The sequence below is a fragment of the Podarcis bocagei genome (genome assembly GCF_964188305.1).
Source record: "Podarcis bocagei genome assembly, chromosome: 11".
In the NCBI taxonomy this organism is placed as follows: domain Eukaryota; kingdom Metazoa; phylum Chordata; class Lepidosauria; order Squamata; family Lacertidae; genus Podarcis; species Podarcis bocagei.
The window spans coordinates 64,758,615-64,776,907 of record NC_138136.1 but is presented as its reverse complement, the minus strand read 5'-3'; the positions used below and the strand labels follow the sequence as shown (position 1 = coordinate 64,776,907).

General features: G+C 47.7%; 1 protein-coding gene across 1 annotated transcript; it reads left to right on the top strand.

Annotated features, from left to right (window-relative positions):
• The first annotated feature begins 6,980 nt into the window (after nt 1-6,980).
• Nucleotides 6,981-12,155, top strand: LOC308597090 (C-C motif chemokine 21c-like). The gene is made up of 4 exons (XM_081212556.1): nt 6,981-7,159; nt 8,609-8,738; nt 9,832-9,964; nt 11,165-12,155. Exons 1-3 carry the CDS (start codon nt 7,087-7,089, stop codon nt 9,950-9,952), a joined length of 324 nt encoding a protein of 107 aa, XP_081068682.1. The 5' UTR covers nt 6,981-7,086; the 3' UTR covers nt 9,953-9,964; nt 11,165-12,155.
• The last annotated feature ends 6,138 nt before the right edge of the window (nt 12,156-18,293 follow it).

Genomic DNA, 18,293 nt, shown 5'->3' with positions numbered 1-18,293 from the left:
AATCTCAGCTAACAAATGGCTGCCCAACCTCTGATTAAAAACTTCCAATATAGGAGATTTCACCTGCTCCCAAGGGAGTTCATCCCACTGTTCTTAATGTCCGAAAGTTCTTTTTGATGTTGAGTCGGAATCTCCTTTCTTGTAACTTGAAGCCACGGGTTCGAGTCCTACCCTCCAGAGCAGGAGAAAACAAGCATGTTCCATCTTCCGTGTGGCAGCCCTTAAGATATTTGAGGATGTCTATCCTTTCTTCTGAGGGACGCGGGTGGCGCTGTGGGTTAAACCACAGAGCCTAGGACTTGCCGATCAGAAGGTCGGCGGTATGAATCCCAGCTCCTGTTGCTCAGTCCCAGCTCCTGCCCAGCTAGCAGTTTGAAAGCACGTCAAAGTGCAAGTAGATAAATAGGTACCACTCCGGCGGGAAGGTAGACGGCGTTTCCGTGCACTGCTCTGGTTCGCCAGAAGTGGCTCAGTCATGCTGGCCACATGACCTGGAAGCTGTATGCCGGCTCTCTTGGCCAGTAAAGTGAGATGAGCGCTGCAACCCCAGAGTCGGCCACGACTGGACCTAATGGTCAGGGGTCCCTTTACCTTTCTCCTTTCTCCTCTCAGTCTCCACTTTGCCATGCTAAACATACCCAGCTCCCTCAACCTTCCCCCACAAGGTTTGGTTTCCAGACCCTTGATCATCTTGGTTGCCCTCCTCTGCACATCTTCCAACTTGTCAATACCTTTCTCCAATTGTGGTGCCCAGAACTGGACAAGGGACTCCAGTTGGGGTCTGATCAAGGCAAGAAGGCTGAGCTTCTTATCATCTGCTTATTGACCATTCATCCTGATTGTAGGATTGGATAGATCAGTTGGTACAGCATGCAACTCTTAATTTCAGGGCCATGGGTCAAGCCCCATGTTGGGCAGAAGATGGACTAGATGACCCTTGTGGTCCCTTCCAATTCTATTATTTGTTTCCAGAGAGATTAGATACCACAGCACCAAAGCGAGTCTTATCCTGCCCTTTCCAGAGCATTTTCCCAGCCCTTTGCTGATAGGAAAAAGCCCACAATCTTTTGGAGGAAGTTTGTTGCACAACAGTATTGAATCAGCTATGATTGTGCTACCTGGGTTTGTTGGCATGTGATGGAGTCCATCCCAAAATAGCAACATTCTCCCAGTGGCAGGAAGGGACCTCCATGTCCTCCATCATATCCTCCATATCTGTCTCTGTCCAGCCTGGCCTGTTTCTGTCCCCTCCTGCCCATCTCTGACCCAGCTCCCTGACAGGTGCTTTCCATACATAAAGGTAAAGGGACCCCTGACGATTAGGTCCAGTCGTAACCGACTCTGGGGTTGCAGCGCTCATCTCGCTTTATTGGCTGAGGGAGCCGGCGTACAGCTTCCGGGTCATGTGGCCAGCATGACTAAGCCGCTTCTGGTGAACCAGAGCAGCACAAGGAAACGCCGTTTACCTTCCCGCCAGAGTGGTACCTATTTATCTACTTGCACTTTGACGTGCTTTCGAACTGCTAGGTGAGCAGGAGCAGGGACCGAGCAACGAGAGTTCACCCCGTCACGGGGATTCGAACCGCCGACCTTCTGATCAGCAAGTCCTAGGCTCTGTGGTTTAACCCACAGCGCCACCCGCGTCCCTTTTCCATACATACTTTAAAAAGAAAAAAACAGCTCCCCCCCTATGAGCAGAGACTAAGGGGTCATCCACACTTGTCCCATGGATCCAAGCAGTCTCCCCCCTTGCTCTGCTCTTTACCCAGGGGAAACCTGTTCTTTAATGCTAAATTAGAGCAAATGGCAATCCGGAGAACTGGGTTTCTGTTAGCTCTGATTGAGGGATAAAGAGTGGCTTTCTTCAGGGGAAAGCAGTGGGGCGAAAGGAAGTGAGGATAAGTCCCAACAGAGAACTGAGTGGGCAAAGGACATCCTGTGACTCCTTGGTTGGCAGAAGCCAAAGTTGGGGCAGAGGGATCAAGTGTGAACATGCCATAGTTGCCCAGAGAGTGAGGGGGTGTAACCACAAACTTCCCTATATAGGTAATTTAGGTCACTAGGCTGAGGAACATGTCCCAGGAGGTGCTGGAAACATGTTGCAGTTCCTTCCAGAATGAAATATGAGACTGGAGATTTGGCAAAGATTGTGAAAGCCGGCTCGCTTTATCTTTATTTAACAAAGTGTATACACCGCTTGATTGTAAGGAAACTTGTAAGCGGTTTGCAAACACTCTAAGCTTCCTGACACCAGCTTGTCGCTGGCATCTTCATTTCAGTACTTTGGTGCTCACTGCAAAGGTAAAGGTAAAGGGACCCCTGACCATCAGGTCCAGTCGTGGCTGACTCTGGGGTTGCGGCGCTCATCTCGCTTTTCTGGCCGAGGGAGCTGGCGTACAGTTTCCGGGTCATGTGGCCAGCATGACTAAGCCGCTTCTGGCGAACCAGAGCAGCGCACGGAAACGCTGTTTAACTTCCTGCCGGAGCAGTACCTATTTATCTACTTGCACTTTGAGGTGCTTTCGAACTGCTAGGTTGGCAGGAGCTGGGACAGAGCAACAGGAGCTCACCCCGTGGCAGAGATTCGAACCGCTCACTGCAAAGGACAGGACAAATTGAGGAGAGGGCTATCGAGGAAAGAGTTTTCCCCACAAAATCCCGCTCTTCAGCACTCAGTTGGAGCAAACATCAGTTCAGGTTTTCCACTGAGCTTTAAAGAGAGGGTTTCCATAGGAAAAGCTCTAGAGCAAGCAAAAAGGTGGTTGGACACTCCTTGCGCAACATTTATTTATCTCCCTCTTAATCATTTTCAGCATGCTTTCCCATCATTTTTCTAACTGCAAAAAGTCCATTTTTTAAAAAAGGGTGGGCAACAGAGTACTGCAATCCACTTGAATTTCCAATGTGTACTTGATCCATTCCCACAAAATCCTGACAATCTGGAGGCAACTTACAGGATGGGGAATGCTTAGCAAGAGAGTGAATAGATCCCAGAAGAGAGGGTGCTTTGCTGCTGCGGTTGCTGAGGAAAGAAGCCTTGGTTGTGGAAAGCCAGAATGTTTGCAACAGGCAGCCCACATGTTCCAAGTCTCTAGGGGTCTTCAAAGCAACACTGGCCAGAAAATCTTGTGCAAAAGGCTTTCCACTTGACAGCTAATTCCCACTTGCAGTGTGTGTTTGCGTGTGGCGTATCATTACATTGGAAAGTCCCCCTTCTTGAATTGACTTTCCTCAACCCTTTTCTGCCTCTCTTTTTCTGGAAATGGAACTTTGCCTGAAGGCTGGGCAGGGCAGAAGCAGAGGGGGGGGGGTCCACTTTCTATTTTGCTGGGCTGTTGACTTAAGCAATCAGGATGAGATCTGACTGGGGAAACAAAACCAGAGAACAGTTCCCACAAAGGCAGCTGGACCTGGGCCAACCTTCCCTCCATGGAAATCATAACTGGCAGCACCTGAAAATCCAAGAAAGAGAAACTTTTGGGTTCATGGCCCTTCCCAAAAGTTGTTGCCAGGCCCACGTGAAAGCAGATCACTTATCTGAATCTTCAGACTCCTCAAAACTGTGTCCCTGAAAATCTAATAAGAGTTGGCCTCAACTTGAGCCAAATCATGGAATCATAGAATTGTAGAGTCAGATGGTACCTTGAGGGTTATCTAGTCTAAGCCCTGTAGTGCAGGAATCTTAGCTAATGCAACCCTCACAGATGGCCATCCAAACTTGGCTTTAAAAACTCCAGGAAAGGAAGTCTACAACCTCCTGTGGGAAACTGTTCCACTGTCAAATAGCTCTGACTATTGGGAAGTTCCTCCTGAGGTTTGGTCAGAATCTCCTTTCTTGTGACTTGAATCCATTGGTTTGAGCACTACCCTTTGGAGAAGAGAAAACAAACTTGTTCCATCTTCCATGGGGCAGCCCCTTGACCTCTCCATCTCCTCTTTCCCAGGCTAAACATACCCAGCTCCTTCAACCGTTCCTCATCAGGCTTGGTTTCCAGATTCTTGATCATCTTGGTTGCCCTCCTCTGCACACCTTCCAGCTTGTCAACATCCTCCTAAAACTGTGGTGCCCAGAATTGGACACAGGACTCCAGGTGTGGCCTGACCAAGGCAGAAGAGAGTGGTACTATTACTTCCCTTGACCTGGACACTAGTCTTCTGCTGATGCAGCCTAGCATTAGCGTTTTTTTGCTCCTACATCCCCGAGCGAGTCCCATAGTTTAACTATGTGCTGCGTGAAGATGGACATACTTTATCTGTCGTGAATCATCCAGCCTTCATCGTCATTGGGTGGCCCTGCGGGGTTCTTGTATTATGAGAGAGGGATAAACTGTTTCTTGACAACATGCATCATTTTAGAAACCTCCCTTCTTTTCCCTCTAATACAGTGGACGCTCGGGTTGTGAACGTGATCTGTGTGGGAGGCACATTCACAACCCACAGCGTTCGCAACCTGCGACCCGCGAATCGCAATTCGACACTTCTGTGCATGTGCAAGTGCAATTTAGCACTTCTGCGCAAGCGCTGAAACCCAGAAGTAACCATTCTGGTACTTCTGGGTTCAGCATGGTGCACAACCCAAAATCACGCAACCCGAAGCGTCTGTAACCTGAGGTATGACTGTACAGGCTTTCTCAACCTTGGCCCTGCAGGTGTTTTTGATCCCATGATCCCTAGCTAGCAGAACCAGTGGTCAGGGATGATGAAAACTGTAGTCTCAAAACATCTGGAGGGTTGAGCCAACAGTGTGACGCGGCAGCTAAAAAAGCCAATGCAATTCTGGGCTGCATCAATAGGAGTATAGCATCTAGATCAAGGGAAGTAATAGTGCCACTGTATTCTGCTCTGGTCAGACCTCACCTGGAGTACTGTGTCCAGTTCTGGGCACCACAATTCAAGAAGGACACTGACAAACTGGAACGTGTCCAGAGGAGGGCAACCAAAATGGTCCAAGGCCTGGAAACGATGCCTTATGAGGAACGGCTAAGGGAGCTGGGCATGTTTAGCCTGGAGAAGAGGAGGTTAAGGGGTGATATGATAGCCATGTTCAAATAGATAAAAGGATGTCACATAGAGGAGGGAGAAAGGTTGTTTTCTGCTGCTCCAGAGAAGCGGACACGGAGCAATGGATCCAAACTACAAGAAAGAAGATTCCACCTAAAGATTAGGAAGAACTTCCTGACAGTAAGAGCTGTTTGACAGTGGAATTTGCTGCCAAGGAGTGTGGTGGAGTCTCCTCCTTTGGAGGTCTTTAAGCAGAGGCTTGACAACCATATGTCAGGAGTGCTCTGATGGTGTTTCCTGCTTGGCAGGGGGTTGGACTCGATGGCCCTTGGGGTCTCTTCCAACTCTAGGATTCTAGGATTCTAAGCCTGCTCTAATACCCTGCAGACATCACAGGTGCACATGCAACGCATTTCTCCTGTGGTGCCTTTTCCCGCTGCATTGCAGCGTGTGTTTGAGCATCCAGCCCGTGGGGCACCAGGCAGAGTGGTGAGCGAGCCCCAGTGAGGTTTTGTGTGCAGTGCCGGCCGCGATCCCCCAGGCGCAACGGTGGGTGCTGCTGAGCCGCTTTCTGCTTTGATGTAAGATCAAAGTGCCACTCCACTGAGCTTCTGCAGCTGGAATGGGGAGAAGGCAGATGCCCCTCTAGTCCAGTGGTTCCCAACGTGGGTGCGACAGCCCCTGGGATGTGGATGGGTTATCTAGTGGGATGTTAAGAGGCAAGGTGGGGGCAGGGGGGCACGGGAGATGGACCCCTCCAAGATCATTGACCACTTACAACTGACCAGGCTACAGCCCACTCCTTTCTTGGCTTTGTGTTTGAAATGTTCCATCGCTTTCAAAGCAATTTCTGATCGCTATCCTGCCCCATGGGCAGTGGTTAAGAAGCTCCTTGTTGCATTTGCGACATCCTTTTTCGTGGGACGTGTCTTTAGTGTGGTCATCCAACTTCTCTCCAAGCAAAGAAATTGACTCCAGCGTACTGAACGTGGTGATTTGAAACTCCTCCTAAATGACTTTAAACCAGATTCAGGTAGGTGGCCGTGTTGGTCTGACGTAGTTGAAATATACAAAAAAATAAAAAAATGTCCAGTAGCACCTTAGAGACCAACTAAGTTTGTTCTTGGTATAAGATACCCACATCCGAAGAAGTGTGCACGCACACAAAAGCTTATACCAAGAACAAACTTAATTGGTCTCTAAGGTGCTACTGGACAATTTTTAAATTTTTTTTTTTGTATATTTTGACTTTAAACCAGACATTGGGAAACTGGCGTCACTTCATCAAGTCCACCCATTGCATGAAAGAATTTACTAAACAGGGAAGTAGTTACTGAGACTCTTGCTAAATGACTATCAGGCTTTAAAAAGCTGGTCTCACTGGATAAAGCTAATCAGTTTTGTTGTATCAATTAAACGAAATAGTTTGAGCTTGATTTTGAATAAACATGCAATTAATTGTTGCTGTTTGAATTTTATCGCGTTAAGATCTTCCTTAGTGGGTCATGCGAACCACTATTCTGGGAACTGCTTTTTATAGGGTAGAGGGCATTGGGGATGAGTTTGTGGAGCCAAGGGGTGTGTGACCCCAAAACGTTTTGGGAACCACTGGATGGATCCTTTGCCTCAGGCAGTGAATCATCTTGGGCAGCCCTGACCCGCCGTAAAGCTTTGTGAGGAGATTGAGACATCAGGAGGAGCAGGATCGTGTTCCCTGAAATCTGGATGGTGTTTCCTCAGTTGGAAAGACACACGCCACTTACTGTAATCTGCAGTTTAAAATAATGTAAAAACAAAACATGAGCACATGCATACTATTAGCCTGTGTGACATCGCCTTGAATCTGCTCCAGGGACTGGCGGCTGTTCAACTGGACTATCCGATGGCATCTGAACCCCTTCCCCAAGTTCAACACACGTCCGGGCAGGAAAGCAGGCCAGATGCCAAGGCGAGGCGAAAAGAAAGCGAAAGTCTTAACGGAGGAAGTATATAGAGGGGGCAGCACACAGCAGGCAGTCCATCTCTCTTGCAGCCTCCTGACTGACAAGCCTCCTGAGAATCCAGCTGTGAACCTCTGCCCTAGAGATGGCTCTCCCTTCTCTGCCCAGCATCTGCCTCCTGGCTCTGGCTGCAGCTTTGTGCGTCTTCCAAGCCGAAGGTACTATGTGCATCTGTGTGTGTGAGAGAGAGACAATGTGGTGGTGGGGAGAGAGAGAAGCGGACTTAGTTTCTGGAGAGATGTTGTGATGCTTAAGCAGGCATTAGGAGTGTGCTGCTGGCATTGCAGGGCTTATGTGGTTGCAAGAGAAGTCCCAGCCCAGAGCTCATTTCTTTCCTTGCAAGCAACAGATGCTTCTCTTCCTCCTCCCTTCCAGCGGCTGCTCCTGGACTGCAGGCATCTTCTATGCTTCCTCTAGTGGGTTCTGTATTTTGTTAAACGGCAGGCAGTTCCCAAGTGCAAATGCTTCTTACCGTTAAAGACATTTGCTCAGCAAACCTGTCACAGCTGCCTATTGTACACTCAGCTGGGGGCAGCCCAGATTTATCTACCTAGAATAGCTGGAATCTGCAACTCGGAAACTTGAGGCAAATTGGTTTGGCTACCCTGATTTTGCAAGATACATTCTGCCCTTATTGCTGCTTTGCATTATTTAATTCTGGGTTAATTAAATTTGGCGGAGGATCCAGGGTTAATTGTATTATTTAATTCTGGGAGAAGATTCTGGGCTTATTTAATTACCGTATTTCATAGGCTCGTAGAACTGTGAAGTTGGGAGGGATGCAAAGGGCAATCTAAGGACCTGCAATTTTCTTTTAAAATGCAAAGCGAACAAGCTTTGATTCTCAGGGAACTGAATTCTGTGTCCAGCACCACATTCGGAACTCTTTCTGTGTTCCTGCAAAAGCCTCCCTGTGCCTATTTTACAGATGAAGGAACTGAGGCCAAGAGCCCACTAGCCCTAGAAACCCACATGGTTTAAAAGCTGAGATGGGGCAAGTTGACCTGTGAGCTCCAGGTCTATTGAGCAGCAAGTCATGACAAGTCACTAACACAGTTAATAGTAAAGGTAAAGGGACCCCTGACCATTAGTTGTGGACGACTCTGGGGTTGCAGTGCTCATCTTGCTTTATTGGCCAAGGGAGCCGGCGTACAGCTTCCGGGTCATGTGGCCAGCATGACTAAGCCGCTTCTGGCGAACCAGAGCAGCGCACGGAAATGCTGTTTACCTTCCCACCGGAGTGGTACCTATTTATCTACTTGCACTTTGACATGCTTTCAAACTGCTAAGTTGGCAGGAGCAGGGACCGAGCAACGGGAGCTCACCCCGTCATTGCGGGGATTTGAAGTGCCAACCTTCTGATCGGCAAGTCCTAGGCTCCTTGGTTTAACCCACAGCGCCACCCGCGTCCCTCAACACAGTTAATAGAACAACAGAAAAATAGAATTGTAGAGTTGACCGGGCCCCAAAAGGTCCTCTAGTCCAACCCCATGCAATGTATTCAAAACAGTCTACCAGCTTTCACATACACCTGAGTGTAGTTGGGCTTCAGAAGAGCACACAAATGTGCCCCCCTCACCCAAAGTTCCCTCTCTTTTCTTATCCAGGAAGACTGAACACCGTGCAGGACTGCTGCTCTGGATTCAGCAACAAGCCTCTCCCCGTTAATACGGCCCACCGTATACAGTCTTACGAGAACCAGGGGCCACATATGGGCTGCACTCTCCAGGCCATTGTGTGAGTACCTGGCAAATTGGGGAGGGGGTTTCTGGGAATGCAGATAGCACCCTGTGCTCCAGATAATGGTCACCCCCATCCTATATTCAAAGCACTCAGCTTCCTCCTAAGACTCAAATGAGCTGTAGTTCACCCCCTACAGAACTGCAATTCCCCACACCCCCAGCAAACTACAGTTCCCAGAATTCTTGCCCGGGGGGGTGTCTACTTTAAATGTGCTTTAAACTCCCTTGGGCTCTCCAGTCACACATCCATGTAGGTATCCCCCAAGTTAGGATCCAGGGGAAGGCAGTGAGGTGTAGTGGTTAGTGTTGGATTGAGCAGGGTTCAAATACCTGCTCGGCCATGAAGCTCACTATAAGCCAATCACACTGCCTCTTGAGCTAACCTAACTCCCAGGGTTGTTGTGGGGATTCAGTGAGGACTTGGAGCTTGGAGCGGTCCGGGTTCAAATCCCCACTTGGCCATGAAGCTGAAGGGATGACCTTTAGGACAGTCCCTGCCTCTCAGCCTCCCTCCCTCACAGGGTTTGCTGTGGGGGATTAAAGGGGGAGAGAGAGGACCTAGAGCTCCTTGGAGAAAAAGTTGGGATAGAAATACGAGAAATAAACAATAATAAATAAATACTGAGGGGGTTGAGTAGTTGAATGAAATGTAGCAGCACTTAAACTTTGGAACTCCCCACCTATTGATACCAGAAAGGCGCCTTCGCAGCACTCTTAAAAACATTGTTGTTTCAGCAAGCCCACCCAGATATTTAGAAAATTGGTGCAAGTTTTAATCTGATTTTGGACTGTTGTTATTTTAACTTTTCAAATGTCTCAAAACCTTGTTGTTAATTTTTCTTCCTGATAATTTTCTTGTTTTATCTTTTTTGTAAACTGCTTTGGGGGTTGCTGTTTTACAGTCAAGTGGCGTGTGCATTTTACGGAATGAAGTAGCATAAAACCTGGTTCCCTGGACAAGGCTGTTTGTCTTGGGGACGGTGTCTTCTGTTAAGGGGGCAGTGCAGGTTGCAGAGTGGGGGTGGGGGGCTGATTAAGACCTCCCACCCACCATCCTCATCCTTTTCCATTCTCCTTTCCCGACTCAGGCTGCTCACCAAAAAGGGGCGCTGGTTGTGCTTCCGTTCGGATGATGCGAACGCTCTGCAGATTGTGAAGATCGTGAACTCGAGGAGGAACCGCAAGCAGCAAAACTCCCAAAGAGTGTAGGAGGCAGGAATGGTGAGGATCTGTGGTGACACTGTGGGGGGAGGACAGAGGGGAGGCTGGAATGAAGCCCTAGAGCTCATGGGCAGGCCACGAAGCTGGAAGATTCAGGACAGATCAAAGAAAGTCCTTCTTCACGCAGTGCATAGTTAACCTGTGGAACTCCCTGCCACAGGAGGCAGCGAGGACCACCAAGTTGGATGGCTTTGAAAGAGGATGAGACAAGTTCATGGAGGATGAAAAGGCTATTGATGACTACTACCTTTGTGGCTTAGGGCCCTTGTATTTATGAGACCGCCCCTCCTGGTCTGCCCCGCAGAGGACCTTAACGTCCATGAATAACCATAGTTTAGAGGTCCCGGGCCCTAAGGAAGTCAGGCTATCCTCCACCAGGGCCAGGGCCTTCTCAGTGATGGCTCCGACCTGATGGAATGCTCTGTCCCAGGAGACCAGGGCTCTGCAGGATTTAACCTCCTTCCATTGTGCCTGTAAGACAGAGCTATTCCGCCTGGCCTTTAATTGGAATTCAGCCTGATCTTTTATTCCCCTTCCTTCCCTCCCTCTCCCCTTTTATGAAGATTACCTGCTCTGAGACCCCACAGCTAATTCTCCCCTGGCCTCCTCGCTGGCCTAAGTAGGACCAATTCAGCCAGCTAGCCCTGGGGATTATCTAATTGATTTTTGAATTTTATTGTTATTCATGTTTTTATACTGTATTTTATGCTGCTTTTGCAATTAAGTGTTTTAAATTTGTTGTTAGCCGCCCTGAGCCCGGTTTTTAAACCAGGAAGGGTGGGGTATAAATAAATAAATAAATAAATGAATGAATGAATAAATAAATAAATAAATAAATAATAAATAATAATATTATTATTATTATTATTATTATTATTATTATTATTATTATTATTATTATTACCACCCAGGGTGGCTCTGCCCTGCCTCCACAGCTGGAGGGAGCAAGGCTTCTGAATACCAGTTAGAGGGGGTGCGGGTCTCTTGAGCTCAGATCCTGATTACAGGTTTCCCAGAGGGATTTGGTCAGCCAGCGTGAGATGGGAATGCTGGACTAGATGCACCATTGGCCTGATCCAGCGCAGGCTCTTCTTGTGGTCTTTTTCTGATCTGGCAGTCAGGCTCTTGTGTCCTTCTATGTTTTCCTTTTTCCTGCTTCATTTGATCTCTCCAACCAACCGCCCTCCTTTTCCCCTCCAGGAGAACACGCCATCACTGCCTCGCGGACTGGAATTACGAAGGAAATCCCTCTTCCGTGAACATGGACAAAGAGAATGGCCTCTGCTCTTACCTTCTTCTCTGCAAATGTGGACCTGGGGGTGGGTGGGATGGGACCCCTTTAAATCCTCTTTCTCAGTTAATCTAGCCTCGTGTTGCTTCCTTGTAAAGCGCCTTCCACTTCTCTGTTTGGTAGATTAGACTGGAAATGTCAGTTCCAGAATTTTCAGGGTGGAGAACATGGAGCCCATGGCAGCTATTCATTCAATCCTTACAAATAGAGAGAGAGATTCGGAGCTCCTGACTAGCAAGCACCCATGAAAGGGGCCTTTAGTCTGGGCTCAGTCCTGCTGCATTGAAGCGGGTTGGACTAAATGGCCTTTTGGGTCCCCCCCAACTCTACAATTCTATGATTCTGTGTCTCTGATGCCAGGCCCCATCCCTGAATCATGTGAATGGATGAAATGGACATATCTCAGGGCGTCTTCAGCTGTGGATTTCCCTAACCCCAGAGCAAACACAGCATAAGCCTTGCACATCTGGGCAAGGCTTTCTGTCCTTCTTCAACAATTGTATTAAAATAATAATGATGATAAACTAAACACTGGGTACTTCCTTCACAATGGCAGCTTCCCGTTTCCCCACAATGATGGGGCCTCGAAGGCCATGGGACTGAGCATTTCTGGCAAGCAAGCATTGGGAAAGCCTTGGATGAATTCGTCGGATGACTGAATCTAGTTTGTTGGGGGAAAGAGGGAGAGAGAGAAATCGGTCACCTCTCCCCATGTAATAGGCAATGGTTGTGGGCATTTAGGAATGGGAAAGCTGGCACTGGTGTGGCCATGCTCCCATCTTTGCAATGTCATAAGCGAAGCATGTAATCTGGTATATAAGCCTGTCTCCTTCTGCTCTCTGTAACGGTCCCCACTGTTTTATACTACAATTTGCTTGATTAAAAACATTTTACTTCTTACCATGTGCATGTGGTTCCTTCCTTATTTGCTCTCTCAGCCCAAGAGAATAATCCAATGGCAAGAAGAGGTTGATGCTGTCAATGGAGGGTTCGGATCCCACCTTTCCTAGTCCTTTTTATGCTGAAAGTGAATGATTCCCACCAATAAAGGGACCCCAGAGCAAAGCAGGGAAAACGCTTCACATTCTCCACCCAAAGAGCAGGGAAAAGAAGCAGTTAGAGACTGAGATCTTGTCAACATATACCGTACTTCTCTGTGTATAACACACACACCCCCCCCGTGTATAAGATGGCCCCTATTTTGAGAGACTCCAATCTAAGAAAAGGGACACGGGTGGCACTGTGGGTTAAACCACAGAGCCTAGGACTTGCCAATCAGAAGGTCAGCGGTTCGAATCCCCATGAAGGGGTGAGCTCCCGTTCCTCGGTCCCTGCTCCTGCCCACCTAGCAGTTCGAAAGCACCTCAAAGTGCAAGTAGGTAAATAGGTACTGCTCCGGCAGGAAGGTAAACGGCGTTTCCGTGCGCTGCTCTGGTTCGCCAGAAGCGGCTTAGTCCTGCTGGCCACATGACCCGGAAGCTGTACGCCAGCTCCCTCAGCCAATAAAGCGAGATGAGCGCCGCAACCCCAAAGTCGGCCACGACTGGACCTAACGGTCAGGGGTCCCTTTAGCTTTACCTTTAATCTAAGAAAATGACCCAGAGTTGTGGAGCTTTTCTGGGGGAGGATGGCCCTAAGTTGTTGTTAAAATTGCTCGCACAGCTCGCTGACAATCGCTCGTGTCGCTCGCGTCTGCAACAAGCGTCTGCCTGATCACAAACAGCAGCAGGAAATAGCAAGCACAATTGCCGCCGCAGCAGCCAATCCACAACAGCCCTTGCCACAGCCACCAATCACACACAAAATCGCCAGTGACAATCTGCAGCTCACAGCTGCAACCAATCACCCGTCACCCCTACCCACTACCCGTGTATAAGATGCCCCCAGTTTTTAAAGCTTATTTTAGAGTAAAAAAAAGCTCGTCTTATACATGAAAAAGTACGGTGACTCCTGTGCTCAGAGATCTGCCCCAGCTGCCGATTTGCTACCATGCCAAGTCCAGGGTGTTACTTTGTTGTTGTTGTTGTTTAGTCATTTAGTCGTCTCCGCCTCTTCGTGACCCCCTGGACCAGAGCACGCCAGGCACTCCTGTCTTCCACTGCCTCCTGCAGTTTGGTCAAACTCATGCTGGTCGCTTTGAGAACACCGTCCAACCATCTCGTCCTTAGTCGTCCCCTTCTCCTTGTGCCCTCCATCTTTCCCAACATCAGGGTCTTTTCCAGGGAGTCTTCTCTTCTCATGAGGAGGCCAAAGTCTTGGAGCCTCAGCTTCAGGATCTGTCCTTCCAGTGAGCCCTCAGGGCTGATTTCCTTCAGAATGGATCGGTTTGATCTTCTTGCAGTCCATGGGACTCTCAAGAGTCTCCTCCAGCACCAGAATTCAAAAGCATCAATTCTTCGGCAATCAGTCTTCTTTATGGTCCAGCTCTCACTTCCATACATACAGGGTGTTACTACTAGTACTTAAAAAGCCCTTCACAACTTGGGACCTGTTTCATAGAATCATAGAATCATAGAATCATAGAATCATAGAATGATAGAGTTGGAAGAGACCACAAGGGCCATCGAGTCCAACCCCCTGCCAAGCAGGAAACACCATCAGAGCACTCCTGACATATGGTTGTCAAGCCTCTGCTTAAAGACCTCCAAAGTAGGAGACTCCACCACACTCCTTGGCAGCAAATTCCACTGTCGAACAGCTCTTACTGTCAGGAAGTTCTTCCTAATGTTTAGGTGGAATCTTCTTTCTTGTAGTTTGGATCCATTGCTCCGTGTCCGCTTCTCTGGAGCAGCAGAAAACAACCTTTCTCCCTCCTCTATGTGACATCCTTTTATATATTTGAACATGGCTATCATATCACCCCTTAACCTCCTCTTCTCCAGGCTAAACATGCCCAGCTCCCTTAGCCGTTCCTCATAAGGCATCGTTTCCAGGCCTTTGACCATTTTGGTTGCCCTCCTCTGGACACGTTCCAGTTTGTCAGTGTCCCTCTTGAATTGTGGTGCCCAGAACTGGACACAGTACTCCAGGTGAGGTCTGACCAGAGTAGAATACAGTGGCACTATTACTTCCCTTGATCTAGATGCTATACTCCTAGAGTACCTACCTGTAAGATCTCCTTCCTCCATATATGCCCACCTGAACACTTCAATCTGTGGAACTGGCACAGCTGCAGGTGACGCATAACCCCTGCTCCGCATTTGTAAGAGCTCTACCTCTCAGTGTGGCAGCACTAAAACTTTGGAACTCCCTGCCTCTTGACACCAGGCAGAGGTGCCACCACTGCACTGTTTTCGCTGCCTGCTAAAATCATTTTGGTTTAGAGAAGCTGACTCACATGTTTAGAAAGCTGATGCGAGTTTTAATCTGTTTGTTGTCCATTGCTATTTTAACTCTTTGAAAGTCCTAAATTATTACATTCCCCTATTGTTTTGTCTTTTTTTGTAAGCTTCTTGGGGGGGAGTTCTTTTCTTTTCAAAACCAAATGGTGTATAGATTTTATGAAACAAAATAAAGAAATTTTAACTACAGGGAAGTGGATTTATCTGAAATATTACAATAATAATAATAATAATAATAATAATAATAATAATAATATTCTGTGGCGTTTGTGAAGGAAACAATTCCAGGGGTCTGAGTGCAAACTTTGTGCAAATGGTGCCTTTCATTCTCTTTTTCTGTTGCCTAACCCACAAAGGAAGGGGCTTTTTAACAGGGGTGTGTGTTGTGAGTATGCAGCTATAAAGCGTTCTGACTTGTGCCAAGGACTTTGTTTAATCATGAACTACTGAGATAACATAGGCTGATAAAAGGATACATGAACCTGAGCGCTATCAGCAAATCTTTACTGCTCCATTCACATTCCATTACCACACATTTTGGTGTATGGGGTTGGGGGGGCGGTGCAGAGGGAGGGGGAATTCTCTGCTCTGCCAAATTCCCCCAAGCAGAGCCAAAAAAATTGCTTCTCTTCGATCAGCTCTGCCTGCCTGGGGATGTTATAGCATTTCCTGCCTGCAAAAAACTAAAAGGGAATCTCCAAGCAGCATCACTTTTAAGGACAACAAAGGGACGTTGGGTTGCACCCAGTTAAACTCTACGCACAGCTCACACACCGAGATGAATAGACCTAAGTTAGTCACATCCATGAATTCCAATGGGTGGCACTTGATTAGGTTTTGCTCAGAGAAGACCCACTGAAATGAATGAACATGATTAAGTTAGGTCCATTAATTTCATTAAGGTCAACCCTGAACTAAAATTCAGTTGAATACCACCCAATGAGTCTACTTTGAGTAGAAGTAACATCGTCGAGTTGTAGTAGTAATAATAATAATAATAATAATAATAATAATAATAATAATAATAATAATAATTTATTTATATCCTGCCCATCTGGCTGGGTTTCCTCAGCCACTCTGGGCGGCTCCCAAGAGAATATTAAAAACACGATAAAAGCTCAAACATTAAAAACTTCCTTATGCAGGGCTGCCTTCAGATGTCTTCTAAAAGTCAGATAGTTGTATATTTCCTTGACATCTGCTGGGAGGGCGTTCCACAGAGCAGGTGCCACCACCGAGAAGGCCCTCTGCCTGGATCCCTGCAACCTCACTTCTCGCAGGGAGAGAACCACCAGAAGGCCCTCAGAGCTGGACCTCAGATACCCCCTTGGAGTCATCTACTCCCACCTCCTGAAATACAGGAATCAAAAAATCTCCCACAGATGACCAGTCAACTTCTGTTTAAAAACTTCTAACAGAGTCCACCACTACTTCTGAGTAAACATGGTTAGGCTTGAAGTGTAAGCGGTTTGTCTGTCACATAAGTTTTCACAGGGAGCATTGAGGGTCCAATTGACTCTATATCAGGGGTCAGCAAATTTTTTCAGCAGGGGGCCGGTCCATTGTCCCTCAGACCTTGGGGCGGGGCGGGCTATACTTTTTGGGGGGAAATGAACGAAATTCCTATGCCCCACAAATAACCCAGAGATGCATTTTAAATAAAAGGACACATTCTACTCATGGAAAAACACGCTGATTCCTGGACCATCCGCGGGCCGGATTTAGAAGGCGATTGGGCTGCATCCGGCCCCTGGGCCTTAGTTTGCCTACCCATGCTCTATATCTTTGCCTTCTTGGTAACTGCTTCAAAACTGTGGTCCTTCCTGCTGTCATCAATTGAGCAAAGTGTGAGCAGGAGCATTTTCTCGAGGTGCCATCAGGCTAACTCAAGATGCCTTTCAGCAATGACTGGAGCTTAGTATGTCTAAGCTGATTTTCATCTGCTGAGCGGATATTCAGTGAATCTGTCTTTACTTGAGTTTTAGGGTTGTTATCCTCACCTTTGGATGAAGTGAGCTAGAAATGCAATAAAAGAAAGTAAAAGAATCATAGAGGTAGGCTGAGATCTGGCAGGAGGTGAGAGCAGCACCGTGGACAGCGATTTGGGAGTCTCTTTTTCCAGACCACCCTTCCTTCCCAAGACTAGAGCTGCGCAGTGTTCAAAAACATCTGGACAGAGTTCAGCAAAGGCTTCCTTTATTAGGCTTCCAACATTTCCATCTAGCTTCAGGGCTCAGCCGGTGTCCATAGGGAAATTCATTCACACAATTAACATCACATCTGTTTTGGCTCTGAAAAGTGAAAGAAGAACAGCAGGTCACGCTTCTTGTAGACACTCAGGGATCTGTTATTCTTCTGGGCAGAAAAGCTTCTCCACCTTGGGCTGGGGGTAGGACTCCACCTCGAGGGGTGGGCAGAGGAAGCAGGTGGAAGCCATTGCAGAATGTAGATGAAATATGGGTGCCCCACACCTTGCCGAAACCTAGTTACTCTGTCAACCACTGGAAGGCATAGGTGGTGCAATTCTGTGCTGTCCTCCTCTCGCCCTGGGGAGAGGTAGTGGTGATGATGGACCCTGCAGCCCATAGTAAATCTCCCAAGACCTGACCTGAGTTCTGGTAGCATCTCGTGTGGTGGTGCTGCTACCAGAACATGTCCCACAGACAGGCTAACCAACCTGGTGTTGAGAAAGAAGAAGAAGAAGAAGAAGAAGAAGAAGAAGAAGAAGAAGAAGAAGAATAGTAGTAGTAGTAGTAGTAGTAGTAGTAGTAGTAGTAGTTTGGATTTGATATCCTGCTTTATCACTACTCTAAAGAATCCCAAAGCGGCTAACATTCTACTTTCCCCTGCGTCCTCTCGCCAGAGTGGTGCATGCTCTAGTTATCTCTCGCTTGGACTACTGCAATGCACTCTATGTGGGGCTACCTTTGAAGGTGACTCGGAAACTAGACTGGGGACTGGGAGTGGCTGCCGGGACCATATAACACCGGTCTTGAAAGACCTACACTGGCTGCCAGTACGTTTCCGAGCACAATTCAAAGTGTTGGTGCTGACCTTGAAAGCCCTAAACGGCCTCGGCCCAGTATAACTGAAGGAGCATCTCCACCCCCATCGTTCTGCCCGGACACTGAGGTCCAGCCCCAAGGGTCTTCTGGCAGTTCCCTTCCTGCGAGAAGCCAAGTTACAGTGAACCAGGCAGAGGGCCTTCTCGGTAGTGGTGCCCGCCCTGTGGAACGCCCTCCCACCAGATGTCAAAGAGAAAAATAACTACCAAACTTTTAGAAGACATCTGAAGGCAGCCCTGTGTAGGGAAGCATTTAATGTTTAATAGGTTATTGTATTTTAGTGTTCTGCTGGAAGCCGCCCAGAGTGTATAAATAATAAATTATTATTATTATTATTATTATTATTATTATTATTATTATTATTATTCTCTTTCTCCCCCACAACAAACACTCTGTGAGGTGAGTGAGACTGAGAGACTTCAGAAAAGTGTGACTAGCCCAAGGTCACCCAGCAGCTGCATGTGGAGGAGCGGGGAAGCGAACCTGGTTCCCCAGATTACAAGTCCACCGCTCTTAACCACTACACCACACTGGCTCACTGAAGAGGTAAATTTCCTCCATTGCTCCCCGCATCACTTGAAACTCACAGTGAGATTTGCCTGGTGGGCTTCTGACTCTGCAAAAAATTCACA